At 39.3% G+C, this 21462-nt stretch overlaps 1 protein-coding gene across 3 annotated transcripts in view; it reads right to left on the bottom strand.

Moving 5' to 3' along the window:
• LOC138755571 (UDP-N-acetylglucosamine transporter TMEM241 homolog) overlaps positions 1-21462 on the bottom strand; it is a 198088-nt gene that overhangs the window by 140096 nt on the left and 36530 nt on the right. For all 3 annotated transcript variants that reach the window (XR_011352398.1, XM_069921795.1, XM_069921793.1), the window contains exon 8: positions 12589-12637. Coding sequence is in view for 2 of the 3 variants with exons in the window: in XM_069921795.1 (XP_069777896.1) it covers positions 12589-12637 (49 nt within the window). In the remaining variant the exon portion in view is untranslated. The remainder of the gene's footprint in view (positions 1-12588; positions 12638-21462) is intronic.

Consider the following 21462-nt stretch of genomic DNA (forward strand, 5'->3'; position numbering starts at 1 on the left):
ACCTTTTACCATGCGTAGGCCAGAAGGGTGGACCACACTGATGCTACCACAAATTAAATAAATACTGAAACACAGACATTATGTAATTTAGGTTTTTGATTGTCTCTTCCTGAAGTATTTAATGTACAATGTATGAACATAACTGATGATAATATATCAAAAAACAAAGTTCAAGCAACAAGATCAACTGTATAACTTCTTAAAAAAAAATCTACAATGATTCATTTCAGGTCAGGGAAGGCATCTTCAAACCTGGAAATGCACCAAAAATCATGAGTTAATTAAAATGACTCAATAAAAATGTAAAAGTTAAAAAGGAGAAAAATGAGTCACAATGAAAACCAAATAACTAACCCCCAAACAGTCAGCAGCTCAATCAGTGAGAAACTTGATTTTGCTTGTTGTTTGAAAGCATTTCAATATTTTGATAGGAGTCACAAAAGTATCCAGATTAGTTGGTTCCCATTTTTGAAGATTGGGAAAATGCACAAAACTCGATTTTTTTTTTTAAAGATGGCTTTCCCACAATCGAAGTTTTGTTTCAAAGCAACAATGTGTGCTTATTTTTTTCCTCAAAGTTGCAAGTTCAGGTTGTTCAAGTGAGACGTAACATCCACCAGAAATGCTAAGTCTGAAATCCAATCGGGATTTTCAAAATGGAAGGCATCTTCATGCCTGCTTTCAAGGAATGTTGCTACTTCTTCATGCAAGACAAATAATTTTTCCAGCATTGCTTCACGGCTAAGCCAGAGAACAATGCAAAAGTAAACAAGATCGCGATATTTAGCAAGTGGTTCCAATAAAAGTTGTTGGAATTGACAATATTCAAACCACGAGACAGAATCAGATGAACTGCCTTCTCTATAATGTCCATTACATTCTTCATTTTGAGAGACTTTGCACACAGAGCCACTTGATGGATGATGCATTTTTTTTTTAACATTGTGTGAAATTCCAAGTTCATTCATGTGCCTTTGGAGCAAAGCAATGGTGCCTTTTCTCTCTCCAACCATTGCTGGTGCTCCATCAGTTGTTATGCCCACTAGCTTTGACAGATCCATCTTAATGTCTGCCATCATTTTCTGCAATGCTTCAAAAGTGTCTGCTCCTGTGACGATGTCTTTTATAGGGAATAACAACAAATTCCTCAACAATATCAAAACTTAACCTTACTCCTCGAACAAAGACTACAAGTTGAGCAGTGTCTTTTAAATCTGCTTTCATCAAACGTGACGAAAAAAAAACTGGAAATCTTTGCACTTGTCCTTTAAACGACCTCTAACATCTACTGACATTTCTTTGATTCACCATTTGACTATTCTTTGAGAGAGGCCAACAGCTGAGAAGAACATTTTTTTCTCTCAGGAAAAACAATGTCCACAACTGCCATCAATCATTCCCTCACAAAACTTTTCCATTTTTGAAGATTTTTTTGCACTACTTGGAATGGTGGGGCCGGGTGCACGTGGTACTTTTGCATTGGGTTGCGGGCCAAATAAATTTGGATCGTGGGACGGACCCTTCCCACCTGTTATGGACCATACTGCATTGATTTATGTTTTGCTAACATAATTCCTGCCCAGGAACTTCTGAACTATACCCACCAACATTTGCAGGGCTTTGTAACTTTGCAGCTTGATCCGTACGGCTTCAGTATTATGAATTTCTATTCTAAAGTCTGCTGCATTTGTTGGGCTTTCTCACCTGTTTCAATTTTTGTTTATTTTCTACAAGTCATGAACCATATCTTCTGAATAAATCATTCTCCATCTTAGTACAGTAACGCTGCAACCATGGGATCAAACTCATTCATCCTAATTTGTGCAACAAATAATTTATTTTGTTATAAGTGTCTTCTCCCTTCAGGCACAGAGGATTTAATTTTAAACACTTAATTTCTTACAGACATGGTCTTAGTTACTAATGTCGAATTATTCTTTTTATACTCTGTACCTCCTGTCTTTATTTTATGCTTTAGCCGTGATTTTTTTTCCTCCAGGCTGTTAAAATCGACCCTAAAGTTCCCCCACCATATAACTTTTAAATTATTAGGGAAAAAAAACAAATGCTAGACTCTGTATTAGAGAGCGTATTGAGAGCTTTGGAACAATGAGAAACTTGCTTCTTGAAGAATGTTGAATATATATTTTTACAACCTCTTATCCAGCAGTTTTCAAACTGCCCCCTAAACTCACATTCCATCTTAAGTAATCCCTATGTCATAGGTGCTCTGATTGGTAAGGGATTGCTTAAAGTGGTATATGAGTAGAAAGAAATTGTTTTAATCGTACCCAATTGACTCGTTATGTGCATGGTTTCGTAACTCCAAAAATGGGCCAATGACAATTTTTCTCAAGCAAAATATTTCAGTAACAATTGGGTCCAGAGCAGTGGTTCTTAATCTTCCCTCCCCACTCAAATACCATCTTAAGCATTCCTTACCAATCACCTAGCACTTATGGCATAGGTGCAATGTGAGCTTAGGGGGGGGCAATTAGACTTCGAATTCCCCAAGAATTTCCTTCAGCATTTGCTAATGATGTAGTTCACTGGACAGGCACCATGGCCCAGGTAAAAGGCACTGCATCTTTGAACATAGCCAACTCCACTTAATTTTTTTTTTCCATTTTGAAACAAGTTTTCACTTTCATCTGCCTATCAGTGCAACCTGGTACTTGCCCCTTCATTCTTAAATTTATCCCCCACCCTCTATCCTATCCAACATCACCTCATCCCTCAACCTAGCAATATTTTCCTGCTTCAGTGCAGTGGAATTTTATTCATTCTATCCTTACCCACCCTTTTAACAAAATCTGTATTGCTATAGAAGAGCTATTCAGAGAGAAGTGGTTTGAACCACGTGGACTTTTATGCAACTGGTTAACTAAATATAGAAAAAAAGTAAACACAGAGATGGTGTAAACAACTCTCAAATCATCTTTGGCATAATGGCATTACAAGACAACCAAATGTATTCCAAAATATCTAAGCCAGTTGCTGAAACTGAACCTCAAACAGCACACCCTAACATTCCTCTTTACTCAGCACTCAATGGTGACCCCATTTCAAGTCTTTGCCTATTGCTGCCCAATTCCATGAAAGTCCAGCTGCACCACAATTTCCAATTAGAATACAGCACAGAAGCAGACCCTTCAGCTCACCATAAACATACTGACCATCAATACTAATCCCAATTATTGGTACTTGGTCCATAACCTTCTGTACCTTGATGATTCAAATATTCATCCAGATACTCAAGTGTGAGTGGACCTGTGTGAAAACAGTCTCCCCCCCCCCCCCCCACCTCAGATCCCATCAAATCCTTTTCCTTATGCGTTTTAGATGTCTCTGATATGGGGAAAAATTTTCATTCTCCATCCTATTTTTGTTCTTCAAAGTTTTGTGTACCTCTAGTAGATCCCTTATCAATCTCCTCTCTTCCAAGGAAATCAAATCTAGCCATGCACCCTCTCCTCCTAACATGTCATCCCCCAGGCAACATTCTGATAAACTCCTTGGCACCCCAAATTATTGTGTGTAATTTATAAAATAATTGGTTGTACTGCGTGCTTACTACAGTGAAACCTAGTTTGAACGCTATTCGTTAATCCGCGGAAGCGCTTATAGTGCGAGTATCTGTGGACCCCAGACTGCTAAGGGGCGGGCTGATGACAATCAGCTGGCGACCCAACTCCCTGCACCTGACAGCCCCCCTACCCACTGCCTGACAACCCCTCTCCCTGCTACTCCAGCCCCATGGCACCCCTGCCCTGACGTCCCGCGCCGGCTACCCCTGCCCCAATGTCCCGCACCGGTCGCCCCTTCCCCGACGTCCCACACTGGCAGCCCCGCACTCCGACATATATGCATCTGTGCCACGACCCCACTGTAACATGGTATAAAATCTTGGACCCCCACTACCGCATTCTAACGAAGTTTTACTGTATTTGCATGGAAAACAAGTTCAACAGCATCTTTAGCAGCTCAGTTAAACTTGGCAAGGTATTAAGATTGGAGAAAAGGCCCAGGGCTTTGTGATAAGAATAATGAGGAAACACCGTTTTGAGTTTTGTGTGCCCGATGAAGATGTGGGGGGGCTGGTAGTCATGGTGGGGAGCTGGCTGATGGAGGACCTCAGTTTTCTTCAGGCTGACTTCCAGGCCAAACATCGGGCACACAAAACTCAAAACGGTCAACCAGTTTACCTATCTCGGCTGCACCATTTCATCAGATGCAAGGATCGACAATGAGATAGACAACAGACTCGCCAAGGCAAATAGCGCCTTTGGAAGACTACACAAAAGAGTCTGGAAAAACAACCAACTGAAAAACCTCACAAAGATAAGCGTATACAGAGCCGTTGTCATACCCACACTCCTGTTCGGCTCCGAATCATGGGTCCTCTATCGGCACCACCTACGGCTCCTAGAACGCTTCCACCAGCGTTGTCTCCACTCCTCAACATCCATTGGAGCGCTTACACCCCTAACGTCGAAGTACTCGAGATGGCAGAGGTCGACAGCATCGAGTCCACGCTGCTGAAGATCCAGCTGCGCTGGATGGGTCACGTCTCCAGAATGGAGGACCATCGCCTTCCCAAGATCGTGTTATATGGCGAGCTCTCCACTGGCCACCGTGACAGAGGTGCACCAAAGAAAAGGTACAAGGACTGCCTAAAGAAATCTCTTGGTGCCTGCCACATTGACCACCGCCAGTGGGCTGATAACGCCTCAAACCGTGCATCTTGGCGCCTCACAGTTTGCGGGCAGCAACCTCCTTTGAAGAAGACCGCAGAGCCCACCTCACTGACAAAAGGCAAAGGAGGAAAAACCCAACACCTAACCCCAACCAACCAATTTTCCCTTGCAACCGCTGCAATCGTGTCTGCCTGTCCCGCATCGGACTTGTCAGCCACAAACGAGCCTGCAGCTGACGTGGACTTTTTACCCCCTCCATAAATCTTCGTCCGCGAAGCCAAGCCAAAGAGAAGAGAAGAATGAGGAAACAATCAACACATCCTTTTAAGGAGCAAATTGGTCACAAAATTCATTGATAGGCTCATGAATAGTTAAATGCAGGAATCACAAAGCAGCTACCCAATTTTCTCAGCTTCGCTTCAAATCCCTTGAAGTTTGAATCCTGCTGGGACTCTTGGCATTCACACATATGGGAGACCATTATTTTGCTGGAAATCCACTCAACTTTTAAAAAGAAACTAAAATAGACCTTATTTACAATAAATTATTCACAAAAAGAAAACCGCTCAAAGTCTCTTCCACCTTAGTTTGTTTCATACATTTCCATCAATGTACATTTCTATTGACACCATTGCCTGCACTTTGGCACCTTGACATTACTCCCCCCTCTGATGTTTGAGGCACTTCCCATCGGTCTCAATGTCCAGTAATGGAAGGACTCTAGACTGTGGTCCTTCCCTACAGTGCCCTCACATTGACCGGACCAAGCCTCAGTGCACCCCTCAGGACAAACTCGTGCAGCCTGGAATGTGCCATTTGGTAGCATTTCAGCACCGACATTTCCATCTGCTGAAACACCAACAAATATCAGGCAGACCAATGTGCGTCTTTTATCAATTTGATGATCTTCCAGCAGTTCTGGATGTCTGACTCTATTTGCGTTCCGAGACTAGCCCATCAATCAGAGTCCTCAGTCACACTGCCATAGGTGATGAACCATAACAAGGACCCCGCGAATATGCATTTAGCAAAGAGGTGGGCGACAGTCTCCACTCTACCGGTCAAATCAAGGACAATGGGCATTGTGGATATTTCTGTTGTACAAGAAAGATATGACCAGGAGGGCTCCACTCACCGCCAGCAGACAAAGTCCTGGTGCTCGTTTATGAGCACTGATGATAAGGCATTCCACCAGATAACCTGGACGGTCTGCTAAGGGAACTGTCTCTCAGTCTCTGTAGGACGTTCCATGCTGACCACTGCCTGATGGCCTTGTGGGCAAAGGTGTTGCTCTGGAAAAACCTTTCCACAAAGGATATGTTACGTGGCAAAGCCTAGCTGACTGGGATATTGCACAGCCATGGGGCTAGGCCTATCATTCGCAATACCTGGAACAGGTAGAATCTCAGCACATAGTAGCACTTGGTGCCCTCGTATTTTGGTTCTACGCACAGTCTGATGCAACCACACAAGAAGGTGGTCATCAGGATGAGGGCCATTATCTGGCAACTTGTACATGGCGCCCCTTCGAACCCTATCCATTTTGGACTCCCATTTATATCGGAAACTACTTTGGTAACCCTTAGGGCGGAGGTGCGGGGGAATTTGTCACACCTGTGAGACGTGCAGCGAGAGCACCTCATACCTAATGACCAGGTTCTTCCCTGTTACTAAGAGGGAGTGCCATGCCCACAGACCCAATTTTTGGTGGATCTTTACGATTTGTTCTGATCAATTCTTATTGCATGCCTCAGTCCCTCCAAACCAGATTCCCAGCACCTTCAGATAGACAGAGCTGACTGTGAAGGGGATGGTCAACCAGTTGGGCCAGTTACCAAAGAGCATTGCCTCGATCTTCTGGCCTAAAGTGGAGTAAAAATGCTCACATGTTGATCGAGGTCCAGACTGATCATGTATCTGAACAGAAGACGATGGCAGCATCCACGTACAAGGAGGCTTTGACCCAAATGCCTCCACTGCCTGGCAACATCACTCCTCTTCTACCCTCATGCTTCCTGATGGATTCAGTAAAGGGATCCATGTAGCACAGAAATAAGACTAGAGACAGTGGGAAACCTTGCCTAACTCCAGACTTGTTGGGGAAGCTATTTGTAGTGTAGTCAAAAATCAACGGGAGGGAAACAGATGTCTGCGTAGAGCAGTTTCAGATTCCAGATTCCCTCCCCAAAGCCCATTTTGGAGAACACACATCCATCATAAAGATGTACAATATCTGGTCAAAAGCCTTCTGCTGGTCGAAACTGACCAGGCAAGTGTCTAATCCCCTGTCCTGCATGTAGGGGATGGTGCAATAAACAAGCCAGAACAGCTATCTATTTAGTGAACTTTTGGCAAATCTTTGATACTGTCCAATTATCAAAATTCTACTCTTCAGTTGCTTTCAGGTTAAAACATTTAAAAAAATACTTTTACTTTTTATCCGTTGTCTTTGTTTTTTAATTCTACCTTTCCCCTTTTTGCTTTCCATACATAATTGAACATTGAAGGATGATAATTAGCCTGAACCTAGTTTAAATTCTCAATGGGACATCAATCTGATTAGTGGAAGAAATCCCATTACTCATTCTGCTCAAATAGGTCGCAGATCTCCTCGAGGGCTGCACATCATTTTGTCTGATAACCACAATGGCATTACAGAAACCCTTAGGGAATCTATGGAAAAATGTAACTTAATAAACAGTGAATTCCACTCATTATTCATGAACCAATGAATGGGTTTAAAAAAATTTAGACAAAAATTCTGTTATATCCATTCATTCTTTCAACTTTAAATTCTAGTATGTAAAATTGTAGAAGCATTGCAATAGATACATTATTGTGGTTGCCGATAACTGATGTTGAGTGTAAATCCTTAATGATTTTATACTGTTTTCATGTTTCAGCACCCTATTCTGGTCATTTAATGCTCTTTTAAGTGGCTTAGCAGGCCAACTGTGGATTCATGTGTTACAACGATCATTAACCCCACCGTATTGGCATTGGATAATTGAAAGAGTTATTAAATTAATCCTACCCTTGTATTCTTTCCCCATCTTTCTTATCAGGTATGGATCAAATTCCTCTTTCAGAAGCTGATGACAGCATTATTATGTTACCCACTTTCAGGAATTCCTGATACATAAAATTGAAAATAATGTTATTTCTCACTAATCATTTCCAGTGGAGTTTCTCCTTCAATTCTCAATTCCCATTGAGAATTTAAACTAGGTTCTCCTTATACAAATGTAAAAGCTGCACAGGAGGTCACTGCCTTCATAGTTGTATCAGGATGAATGACATATTTGAACCTATCATCAACGGCTTGAGAAAATAAATAATTCTCATTATTCGGCAGTTTTATATTGTGTGTGCATCATGAGGAGATTATGAGAATAGGAATAAATATGAAAGTCTACTGCTATGTTAAAAGATTGTTAAATATGGCAAAATCAAGTGGCAATATGACCTGAATTCAGCCTGTGAAGCATCAATTGCAAGGTGGCTTGCCAACTTCCGTTTAAAAAAAATTTGAAAATGTAATAACAATATTTGCATTACTGTCCATATTTAAAAGTGCAATTAACAGGTAAAGTTTGATTGTATGCATGCATTTGTGTCATGTTACATCCTAATGTTTGGGTGGGGAGGAAAGGATCAGAGACACAAGTCAACCCTGTCAACACCAGTCATCAACCACCCATTTCGACTAATCCTGCATTACTCCTACTTCATTCTCCTCATATTTTCATAAATTCCTCCATGTTCGACAACTCACCTACACAGAAAGGGCAATTTAAAGTTCAAAGTTCAGATTTATTGTCAAAGTACATACATGACATCACATACAACCCAGAGTTTCATTTTTCCTGTGGGCAAGGCAGAATTGCCACTTATTGGTAGTGCAAAATAAACCCAGACTCAACATATATATGTAAACAAATAAAGAGATATAAACGAACAGTGTGCAATATAGAGGGGGGGGGGGGAATCAAAGTGCACAAGTAAGAGTCCTTAAATAAGTCCCTGATTGAGTTTGTTGTTGAGGAGTCTGATGGTGGAGGGGTTCCTGGAACCTGGTGTTGCAAGTCTAGTGGCATCTATACCACTTTCCTGATGGCAGAAGCAAGAACAGAGAATGTGCTGGGCGGCTTGGGTCTTTGATGATTGCTACTGCCTTTCCAACAGCAGCGGTCCCTGTAGGTGTACTCTATAGTGGAGAGGGGTTTTGCCTGTCATATCCACAACCTTTTGCAGGGCTTTACATTCAGGGATATTGGTGTCCCCATACCAAACATTGATGCAGCCAATCACCACACTTTCCACCACACATCTGTGGAAATTTACCAGGGTTTCTGATGTCATACCAATCCTCCGCAAACCCCTGAGGAAGTAGAGGTGCTGACGTGCTTTCTTCCTGAGAACCTAAATATGCTCACCTTCATGTCTGAATCTCCAAAGATCATTGTTGACTTCATGAAGGGAAGATCAGAGATGTACAATCCAATCAGTTCCTTGATTTTGGGTGACAATGAATGTAAGAAGGATGTTGGTGTACCATATTTCCAATCTCCCTCACGTATGCCGACATATTTCCCCTTTTTATACAAGCCACAGCCATGTTATTTTCAGTGAAATTATATGGTGTTACTGTCGTACCGAACCACACAAAGTCATAGGTGTAAAGTGAGTAGAGCAATGGGCTAAGAAGACAGGTCTGTGGTCCTCTGGTACTGATGAAGATGGTGGAGGAGATGTTTTTAACCAATCCTCACTGGCTGTGGTCTGGAGCTGAGGAAATCCAGGATCCAATTACACAGTGGGGTGTTGAGTCCCAGGTCTTGGAGTTTGCTGACCAATTTTGAGGGGATGATGGAGTTAAATTTAGAGTACATACATGGCATAACATACAACACTGAGATTCTTTTTCCTGCAGGCAAGGCAGAATTTCTACTTAATGGTAGTGCAAAAAAAGCTGTAGTCAAGAAGATAGGTATACAAAATAAAGAAATGTAAACAAAGAAAGAAATAGAACAAATTGTATGTAATACAGAAAATAAATATTCAATAATAAATAATATGCAAAGAATGAGTACTTAAATGAGTCTGACTGAGTTTATTGTTGAGGAGCCTGATGGTGGAGGGGTAGCAAATGTACTTGAACTTGGTGGTTCGAGTGCTGTGACATCCATACCTTTCCTGACAAGAAAAGAGCATGTTCTGGGTGGTGTGTATCCACAATGATTGCTGCTGCTCTCCAACAGCAACGTTCCTGAGAAAGTAGAGGCGCTGACGTGCTTTCTTCATGATAACGACTATGTGTAAGCTCCAGGAAAAGTACTCCAAGATCATGATGCCCAAGAATTTACAGTGTCCAATTGACCTGTAAACCCATATCTTTGGGATGTGAGGAAATGCACGTGACCGGAGGAAACCTGCATGGTTTATAGGCATATCTGTTAACTCTCCACAATTACCATCAAAGATCTGTATTGCATCAGTGTCTCTGGTGTTGAGGGGCAGCAGCTCAACAGGTTGCATCCCTGAATATTGAATTTATGGAAAGTCACTGCGACTAAGACCACATTTTAATCTGAAACACGTATAGAAATTGATCTGATGAATTGAGGGATTATCATGTACACAAGAACAAGGTAGAGATGCAATTAACTTTTTACTTGCTACAGCTACAAAACATGAGCTAACAATAATAAATTAAATTAACAATATCCCACAACAAAAACAAATACAAAAGGAGATATATTTACAGATGCAACAGTGATATTGAAGTCCTATTTCAATAGTGAATCTATTGGTGAATCTGCAGTAGTTTGATTGTGAGGATGGTATGGGGCGGTTTAAGAGTTTACTACGAGTTTCGAAAAAAACTGTTCAGAAACCCAGTCTTCAGGCTTTTGTACCTTCTGCATGAAGGCAGCAGTGAGAAGAGAATGTGCCTAAGTTTGGGGATCCTTCATATTGGCTGCCTTCTTGAGGAATCCCTGGTCTGTGTGCAACCACAAATCCTTGCAAAGAGTTGAAACTGCTCTGTTAACTGATGCAAAAATTGTTTATCAGAATCGACAGTGAATTTGTGTAAGTTAGTTCTTCAAGGCTTTTGATAACTTCAAGAAAACAATACAACAACATATTATTCTCCTGATATTGCAGGAGGTAAAAATAAACTAGAAAATAGAATTGACCATGTTCCTTGCCTTAAAAGAAAGGTGGGGGGTGAAAGAGTGAGAAAGGAAGTCAGATATTGGTTAACTCTTTGAAACAAAGTTCCAGTGATTTCTGCTGGTGAGCACATTTGCGTAGATGTCAAAGAAAAAAGCTTGCACACATATAATACCTTTTACAGTCTCAATATGTCCCACAAGCTTTGAAATGCAAACACATGTGCAATGTCAAGTGAGAAGAACAGCAGTGCAGATCAGCCACCAGAGCAAAGGCAGCACAGTAGCCAGCCAGCTTCAATGACCTAGCTTTGATCCTAATCTTGGGCACTGTCTGCAGAGAGCTGGCACATTCCCCAAGAATGGATGGGATTTCCCTGATGTTCTGGCTTCCTCCCAATGACATGCTAGTTAATTGTCCACTTTAAATTACCCTCAGTGTAAAAGGATTTTGGAGATTCAAGGGAAGTTTATGGGTAAGTGGAAGAGAAAAGATTATAGGGAAACAACTTTGAGGGTGGGAATGGGAATAGCATTAATTGAATTACTGAGAACAGGAATGGTCTTGATGGGTCAAAGGGCATATTCTATGTGATTAAAAAATACATGACATGAATTATGAGAGTTTGGCAGTAATTTAGACAGCATACAGGAGAGCTCGCCTATGGAATTGTAATGCAGCAAACATGAAATAATGAGAGGAGGAAATTAGCCTGAAAAAGTTATATATCAGGTTAAAATTTGGATATAAAATGGTGTAGCAAGTTCCCAGTTCATTTTCATTTGAGTGGAACTGTCACTTTAAGAGAACAAATCAAGCTGCAAGCATTGGAGACTGACTGGGCTGACAGGCCAAATGCACTATTTCTGAAGAGAGAGGAAGGGCCTGAAACACCGGTGCAGAGACCATATGACCAACATATTAAATAAACAATACATTGTTTCATCAGGGGCCATTTTCAGGAAGCAGCACTTGGAGAAGAATCTCTTTGAAAGGATACTGTGCTGAAGTGGTCTCATGTGGTAATAGACAATTTGTCTAATTTCTCTCTGTAAGGAGAATGAGTATACCCCACCATAGCCAAAGGAACTGTCACTTTTGAAGGGAGATTAGTGGAACAACACCATGGCCAAAAAAGGTCACTTTTTCAGCTGATCCACGAGAGGGTCTGGAAGATTTGTGAAAAATCACTCGCTTCGTGTCCCCCGATGCAAAGAAAAGGGAAGGTCTGATTGTCACTTGTCTAAAAAGGACATTGCTTTGGAAGCACCTCAACAAGGATTTTGTGAGTTTACAACAAATAGTCTGTCACCCCAGTCTCTCCCATCTCATTCATAAAAACTTTTTTGTATCAATTTAAAAGTCTTCATGACAACACTGGATTTCTGGGACTGGACTTTGAACTAACATTCCAGATTTGGCCTGAACTGTAATGGTTTGGGTATTTCCATATACACATACAAACAAGTATATTTGCATATAGTTGGGGGTTAACTTAAGTTAGATAAGGTGTTATATTATTGGTAACAAATAAATTAAAATATTATTTTAAATATAACACTATCTGGCTAGTTTCTATTGCTGCTGTCTGAGTACATAAAAAAAAAAGATTATTTTTAAGAAAAATCTATTGAGATGACAATGTCTACCAAACGTGCATGGATAGCCATCTTTTAGACATTTTGCAATTATGTGGTAAAATCACTCAACTCACCAGCACATGTAACATGGATCACTGCCCAGAAAAAGCTGTCTGATTCATTCTGAAACAGAGGAAGGAATTTTTCATGTAACGAAATGCATATTAATTGGACTGTAATGCCCCCACATGGGAATTCTATGAAACAACAGGAGATGGAAACTTTTAAGATAACAGGATTATTTTAAATTTATAAACAGTTTATTCACAGCTGAGACATTGTATCCACATAACAGTACACATTTTTAGGAATTGCCACATTTATCTTCTCACTAATACTGGTACAAGTGTACGATTTATTCTACAAGAGCCAGACTGTCTATTGAAATGAACTGAGAGGTACTGACGTGCTTTCTTCACGATGCCATTGGTGTGTTGGGTTCAGGAAAGATCCTCCAAGATCATATTTTGCTTTAACCAAAGATCATAAAATATTTATAAAGGCAGGTGTTGAAGCATATCAACTCCTGTCTGAGTGGTGACATGGATCCATTCCAATTCACCTATCGTAGCAACACATCCACAACCGATACTATCTCACTAGCTCTACATAAAAGGTGGCTTCAGGATCACTTTATTGACTATAGTTTGGCATTTAACACCATCAAAACTGATAAACTCCAAGATCTGGGACTCAACAATCCACGATGTAATTGGATTCTTGATTTCCTCCTCTCCAGACAACAATTATTGAGGATGGTAAGAAAATCTTGTCCACAATTTTCATCAGTACCGGAGCACTACAGGGCAGCGTTCTTAGCCCCCTGCTCTACTCACTTTACATCTATAACTGTGAGGCTTGGTTCAACAACAACACCATCTACAAATTTTCTTACTATACGACAGTAGTGAGTTAAATAAAAGGGGTGATGATTCATCATATAAAGGAAGATGGAAAACATGTCCGAACAATGTGCAAATTAACAATCTCACACTCAATGTCATCAAAACCAAGGAGCTGATTTTGATTGTTGATTCAGGAAGGGAAAGCCAGAGGTACACAATCCAGTGATCACTGGAATCAGAGGTAGAAAAGGTGAGCAAATTTAAGTTCTTGGGAATCACCATCTCAGAGGATCTTTCCAGGACCCAATAGACCAATGGCATCATGAAGAAAGTACATCAGCACCTCTACTTCCTCAGGAGTCTGAGGAGGTTTTGTATGACATCAGAAACCTTGGCAATTTTCTACAGAGGTGTGGTGGAAAGTGTGCTATCCAGATGTATCACGGTCTGGTATGTGATCACCAATACCCCCGAGCATCAAGCCCTGCAAAAAGGAGTGGATACAAGCCAGGACATCACAGGCAAAGCCTTCCCCACTATCGAGAACATCTATGGGGAATGTTGCTGTCATAGAGGAGCAGCAATCATCAAGGATCCACACCACCCACCACACATTCTCTTCTTGCAGCTACCATCAGAAAAGATGGTAAGATCTATCCAAAAGACTTGGGCGGCACAGTTAGTCTAGAGCACACATGTCAAACTCTGGCCCGCGGGCCAAATTTGACCCGCGATATAATTATATTTGGCCCGCAAGATCATTTGAAAAATGTATTAGAGGTGGCCCGCTGGCCGCCGCGCCAGTATAGCGCATGCACAGTAATACAACAAATCCCAGAATGCATTGGCGTCAGCCTGTTAATCACCCCCACCTCCTCTGTTTACGTTGCAGGGTCTCACCGTGGACTCTGGTTTTGGGGCCTGGCTGGTGTCAGGGGAAGCCAAGGCCGCTTCCCAGCACCCGGAACCGGAGGCCTCGGGCCTGACCTCACCAGGACTGTTGCCCACTCCCCGCAGGCCAATCCGCGACTCACGGTGACGGGGCCGCTGATCCGCCAAGATGCCACCCTGTCGTTGTCCAACCCGATCGCCCGTAAACCCCGCCCTCCCGCACACAGGCCTGAGTAAGGATTATGAACTTTAATCTCAGGATAAAACGATCTTCCAATAGTTTCATGTCACAGTGATAAATATATTCCTAGTTAAAAATGGTCCTGCACCTGGATACAAGCTCATTAGGCATAAAACTTGAACAGTGTGTAAATCAAAGGATATCTGTACCAATGGAAAAAGGGCATGGCAAATAACGCTGCTAGAGTTCATGCCCACAATCAGTCACCCATTTGATTGTTTCAGGAATCATGTTATTCTCCCACATTCTCAATAGCCCTCAGATTTTACTATTCAACAGCACACTAGCAACATTTGACAAATCCTCTATAGAGAAATATTATTTATTGAATATTTTATTTCTCATTTGTTAATGCTTCTGGAAAGAGTTTATCCAAAACTATTATTAAACATTTATTTTAATAAGAAAAAGTTTAACATTACATATGTTGAAAGAAGACAAAACATGCAGATGTTGTTGAAAATTTTCAATAAATATTTAGTTCGGCCCTCGACTCAGTCCAAGTTTTTAATTTTGGCCCTCTGTGAATTTGAGTTTGACACCCCTGGTCTAGAGGTTAGTGCAACAATATTATAGTGCCAGTGAACTGAACTAGGGTTCAAATCAATCACTGTTTGTAATGAGTTTGTATGTTCTCCCTATGTCTGCGTGGGTTTTCCCCAGGGTCTCCGGTTTCCTCCCACCATTCAAAAAATGTACCAGGGTTTAGGTCAATTGGGTGTAATAAGGCAGCACAAGGTTGTAGGCCATAAGGGCCTGTACCACACTGTACGTCTAAATTTGAGAAACAATTAAAATTAAAAACTCACAACACCAGGTTAAGGAACAACTACTACTCCTGCACCATCAGACTCAATAAACTCAATCAGGGACTCATTTAAGAACTTTTACTTCTGAACTTTATTTTTTTCCTCTCTGAATTACAATGTTTGTTTACATTTCTTTATTTGTTTACTTGTACATTATGTACAGTTAATTTTGCACTGCCAATAAAAAGCAATTCTGCCGCACCCAAAGAAAAAAGAATCTCAGGGTTGTATGTGATGTCATGTATGTACTCTGACAATAAATCTGAAATCTATTAATATTTTGAGCATGTATATGAATGAAGTTATTAATAAATCAGCTCCTGTTCAGATCGCTACCACCAGAAAGGCAAATGCTTGGAATTATGTGTGAATTTATATTAGCATATTTATTAGAAATCAATTTTAGTCTTTATCAAGAGTAGTTTGGGACAACAACTAACAAGGTCCTGAAATGGACAACGTTCACTGGTTTACAAATTAATTATTAAAACAACATAACCCCGGAAACCCTGAAGTTTTGTACCGTAACCCATTTTGTTTTTTGGCTACACACCTCTCTGACCACAACAAAAGTCACAGATATTACTAAGAAGTCTGAACTGCCACGATCTCTCCTAGCTTGATGCACATTAATCACTTGCTCCCCACCTTCAAATGGCTGTGTTTTCTGAGCAGGGTTCATCATAAGGGAACTGCTGAATTAGGGACAACTGAATATGCACATGGCAGCTACAGGTTTAACAAAGCAAAAGTTAGACATTTTATCCTAGTACCCCACCAGCAAAATTTCAGGTCGAAAGAACAGGGTAGAGCAATTACTGTGGACATTGACCAAAATCTCTTCATAGGAATTTCCCCTAATACTCCTCCCTGGATCTGATAAAACAGCTGTTCTGCAGATACTTCAGAGGCTCAGAATAACTCCCTATCCATTACAATTCCCCATTTATTTTCATGCACCTGAAAAAAGTCTCTCAAACTACATAAAGATCTTGTGCAATTGAAAAGAAAAATAAAGGGATCCTTCTCAATCTTAGTTTTTTGTCATACACTATCCCAATACTTGATATTTATTTCCTAAACCAAATGTGTACTTTCTTCTTCCTCTTGAATAACTGTTCCCACCTCTGTTGTCAACCATGATTCCTTTACCATAGCATCTTTTCCCTGTCTCAGTTGCACAGACCTATTCAGAATCCCTCCCTCCCTGCGAACAGATCCTTGACTTCTTCACTGGAAGAAAAATCAGTATGAATCAGAAACAACATCTCCTCCTCACTGAAAATCAACACAGGTGCACTTCAAAGATGCATGCTTAGCCACTGCTCTATTCACTCTACATATATGACTGTGTGGCTAGGCAGCATTCAATTGCCATCAACAAATTTACCAATGACACCACAGTCATCAGCAGAATCACAGACAGCAGTGAGGAAGTGAACAAGAGTGAGAGAGATCAGCTTGTTGAGTGCTGTCATAACAACCACCTTGCATTCAACATTAGCAAAACTCAGGAGCTGATTGTGGACTTCAGGAGGTGGAAATCAGGAGAACAGGATGCAGTCCTCATCAAGCAGTCAGCAGTGGAATAGGTTAAGAACTTCATATTCCTGGGTGTCAACATCTCTGAAGATCTATCCTGGAGTCTCCATGTCGATGCAATCCCGAAGAAGGGCTCACAAACAGCTATACCTTGAGGAGTTTTAAGAGATTTGGCATGCTCCCAAAGACTTGCAAATTTCTGCATGGAGAACATTCTGACCAGTTGCATCGCTGTCTGATAATGGAGGTGCCAATGCATAGGACAGGAAAAGACCACAGAGAATTCACTCCATCCAGGATAATACAAGAGGTGATGTCTTAAGAAACCAGCCTCTATCCTCATGGATTTTCACCACCCAGGCCATGCCGGCTTCACAGTAAAGAGGTGAAGGAGCCTGAAGATGAACACCTTAGGACATAGAATATTATACCACAGTACAGGTCCTTTGGCCCACGATTTTGTGTTGACCCACATATACCGACCAAATAAAACTAAAGTCTCTAGCTCATAATCCTCTATTTTTCTTTCATCCATGCACCTGTCTCTTAAATGCTCCTATTGTTCCAGCCTCCACCACTTCTTTCACTTGTCCATCAGATTTCTGAATGGACAATGAACGACAAACACTTTTTCACTTTCTCTTCTTTTTGCCCGAATTAATTTTTTTAAACATAATTTGTATTAAAATATTTCCACCAGTAAAGTTGCCGCAAAGCAACTAATTTTGTCACGTTCATGATAAATTCTGATTCTGACTCGCGGGATCAGATACTGAGTCAGAGTGAAGCTCCCCACCCTACTCATGGTCCCTAAATATCCTTCACTTTTCTGCAGTGCATTTCCCGGAGATCATCTATTGCCAGTTTACTTTCTCAAGCCTTCTTCTTTGGCTTGGCTTCGCGGACAAAGATTTATGGAGGGGGTAAAAAGTCCACATCAGCTGCAGACTCGTTTGTGGCTGACAAGTCCGATGCGGGACAGGCAGACACGATTGCAGCGGTTGCAGGGGAAAATTGGTTGGTTGGTCTCAAGCCTAATGCCATCATAATTAGCCCTTCCCCAATTAAACACTTCCCCATTTGTTCTGCACCAATCCTCGTCCACAACTGTGCTAATGGTCAGGGAGGTGTGGTCATCGTCTCCTAAATACTTACTCACCGAGTGATCGGTCACCTACACATTCGTTCGCCAGTACGGCTTCTCCTCGAGTCAGCCTGCCCACATGCTGTATCAGGAATCCTTCTTGGAGACACCTCACAAATTCTCCCCGATCTAGCCCTTTTGCCAGTCATTATTAGGGAAGTTGAAGTCACCCAAGACAATAACCCTATTATTTTTGCACCTTTCCAAAAGGTGCCTACTTATCTGCTCTTCAGTGGCCCAGTGGCTATTAGGGAGCCTAGAGTGATATTCTCTTTCTGTTTCTGACTTCCAGCCCTACTGACTCAGTCCACAACAACCTCCCTTTTAAAGCTGTGATGCTATCTGAAATTAGCAATGGCAACCCCCCACCCCCCCCCCCCCCCCCCACCCAACCTCCTCTTTTATCCACCTCCCTATTCCTTTTGAAGCATCTAAATCCTGGAACATCAAACAGCCAGATTCATGCTTTCAGTTCATTGTTTGCATTCTTAATATTTCTCTCATTAAAATGTTCAACCCATCCAATTGACTGAATTTGTGCCCCATTCAATGGCAGTCCTTCCTCACAGTTTCACTGAATATTACATCTACCTTTACATCAATTGCTCCATCATCTGAGCTAACTCTCTGGTTCCCATCCCCCTCCCCAGCGATTTTAAACCTTCCCAACAGCTCCACAAACCAGCCTGCAAGGATATTGGTCTCTCATTTTCAGGTGCAACCCACCGTTTTCCTCAGAAGATTCCAATGATCCACAAAGCTGAATCACTGCACTATCTATTCAGCCATGCATTCATCTGCCATCTCTTCCCATGATTACCCTCACTTGTGCATGGCACAAGCAACAATCCTGAGGTCATTACCTTTGAAGGCTTGCTTTTAAGCTGATTTCCTAACTCCCTACATTCACTCTTCAAGACCTTGTTCCTTTTGTCAGTACTGTATAAAATAACAAATGTTGTTATGACCCTGCAAAGGAACATCAATGGCCAATTCACCAGGCCATGATAAATTCAAAATGACAGTCTTTATTAAACTATTAATAACATAACATTTCTTACTTATGACTAATTAACTCTAACTTAATTCCCCCATGAGCAAATGTAGATATATGCGTGCATGTTAAAATCCAAACCATTAGTTTGAGCTCGTCTGAAAAGTCCATTTTAAACTTAAACATCAAACATCTTGTGTTGCTTGAAGATTTTTAAAATTGCAGTTCTGAATTATGAAATATCATGTCTTCAGATCTCTTTAAACTTGAGTCTTTTGATGAGCTGTCCTTCAGAGAGAGATTCTTCATATGAGTGTTTTCACAAGTTTCCCCCTATCTTGTTAAGGTGACGGAACTGTAACCTTCATGATGATTTCTTTCTTAATTAAGAGAAAAGTGGTCTTACTTTAAAGTCAGTTATTTTTTGAGTATCTCCTAGGATAAGGGTAATACAATACAAAACAGCGTCGCCCTCTCTCCCCAGAGACTACTGTTTCACCCCTGTGTCTTTCACAGGATAATCAATCTCTTCGGTCTCCAAAATGTCTCTCTGCCTTCAGTTATGTTTCTCTGAAATCATATGACATCACCACTGTTTCAGTTTCATTTCTCCAAAACATCATGGCAGATGACCTCATCTCTGTCCAAGAGGTTTAAGTGATTTTGACTCTGGAAAGTCTGACCACATCTTATTCAAGGAACAACTTGCTTAACTGACCAGCTGCCAGCAAAAAACTGTGTATACACACCCATTGTCCTTGAATCAATTAAGACCCACTTTATGATCTTGTTCTTCCAGACTCAGCAACTCCAAAATGACCTCCATCTCTTGAGTATATTGGTGTATCTGTAAATGTGATGCGACCTATGTGTGTCGCTGTCCACCCATAACTAACTTTGCTAATATATATATATTTCTCTCTCTCTCTCTCTCTCTCTCTCTCTATAAATCTTTATCTCTATATATATATCTTTATCTCTATATATATATCTTTATCTCTATATATATATCTTTATCTCTATATATATATCTTTATCTCTATATATATATCTTTATCTCTATATATATATCTTTATCTCTATATATATATCTTTATCTCTATATATATATCTTTATCTCTATATATATATCTTTATCTCTATATATATATCTTTATCTCTATATATATATCTTTATCTCTATATATATATATCTTTATCTCTATATATATATATCTTTATCTCTATATATATACATCTTTATCTCTATATATATACATCTTTATCTCTATATATATATATCTTTATCTCTATATATATATATCTTTATCTCTATATATATATCTTTATCTCTATATATATATATCTTTATCTCTATATATATATATCTTTATCTCTATATATATATATCTTTATCTCTATATATATATATCTTTATCTCTATATATATATATCTTTATCTCTATATATATATATCTTTATCTCTATATATATATATCTTTATCTCTATATATATATATCTTTATCTCTATATATATATATCTTTATCTCTATATATATATCTTTATCTCTATATATATATCTTTATCTCTATATATATATCTTTATCTCTATATATATATATCTTTATCTCTATATATATATATCTTTATCTCTATATATATATATCTTTATCTCTATATATATATATCTTTATCTCTATATATATATATCTTTATCTCTATATATATATATCTTTATCTCTATATATATATATCTTTATCTCTATATATATCTTTATCTCTATATATATATCTTTATCTCTATATATATATCTTTATCTCTATATATATATCTTTATCTCTATATATATATCTTTATCTCTATATATATATCTTTATCTCTATATATATATCTTTATCTCTATATATATATCTTTATCTCTATATATATATCTTTATCTCTATATATATATCTTTATCTCTATATATATATCTTTATCTCTATATATATATCTTTATCTCTATATATATCTTTATCTCTATATATATCTTTATCTCTATATATATCTTTATCTCTATATATATCTTTATCTCTATATATATCTTTATCTCTATATATCTTTATCTCTATATATATCTTTATCTCTATATATATCTTTATCTCTATATATATCTTTATCTCTATATATATCTTTATCTCTATATATATCTTTATCTCTATATATATCTTTATCTCTATATATATCTTTATCTCTATATATATCTTTATCTCTATATATATCTTTATCTCTATATATATCTTTATCTCTATATATATCTTTATCTCTATATATATCTTTATCTCTATATATATCTTTATCTCTATATATATCTTTATCTCTATATATATCTTTATCTCTATATATATCTTTATCTCTATATATATATCTTTATCTCTATATATATATCTTTATCTCTATATATATATCTTTATCTCTATATATATATCTTTATCTCTATATATATATCTTTATCTCTATATA

This window comes from Narcine bancroftii, chromosome 2, assembly GCF_036971445.1.
Source record: "Narcine bancroftii isolate sNarBan1 chromosome 2, sNarBan1.hap1, whole genome shotgun sequence".
Taxonomy (NCBI): domain Eukaryota; kingdom Metazoa; phylum Chordata; class Chondrichthyes; order Torpediniformes; family Narcinidae; genus Narcine; species Narcine bancroftii.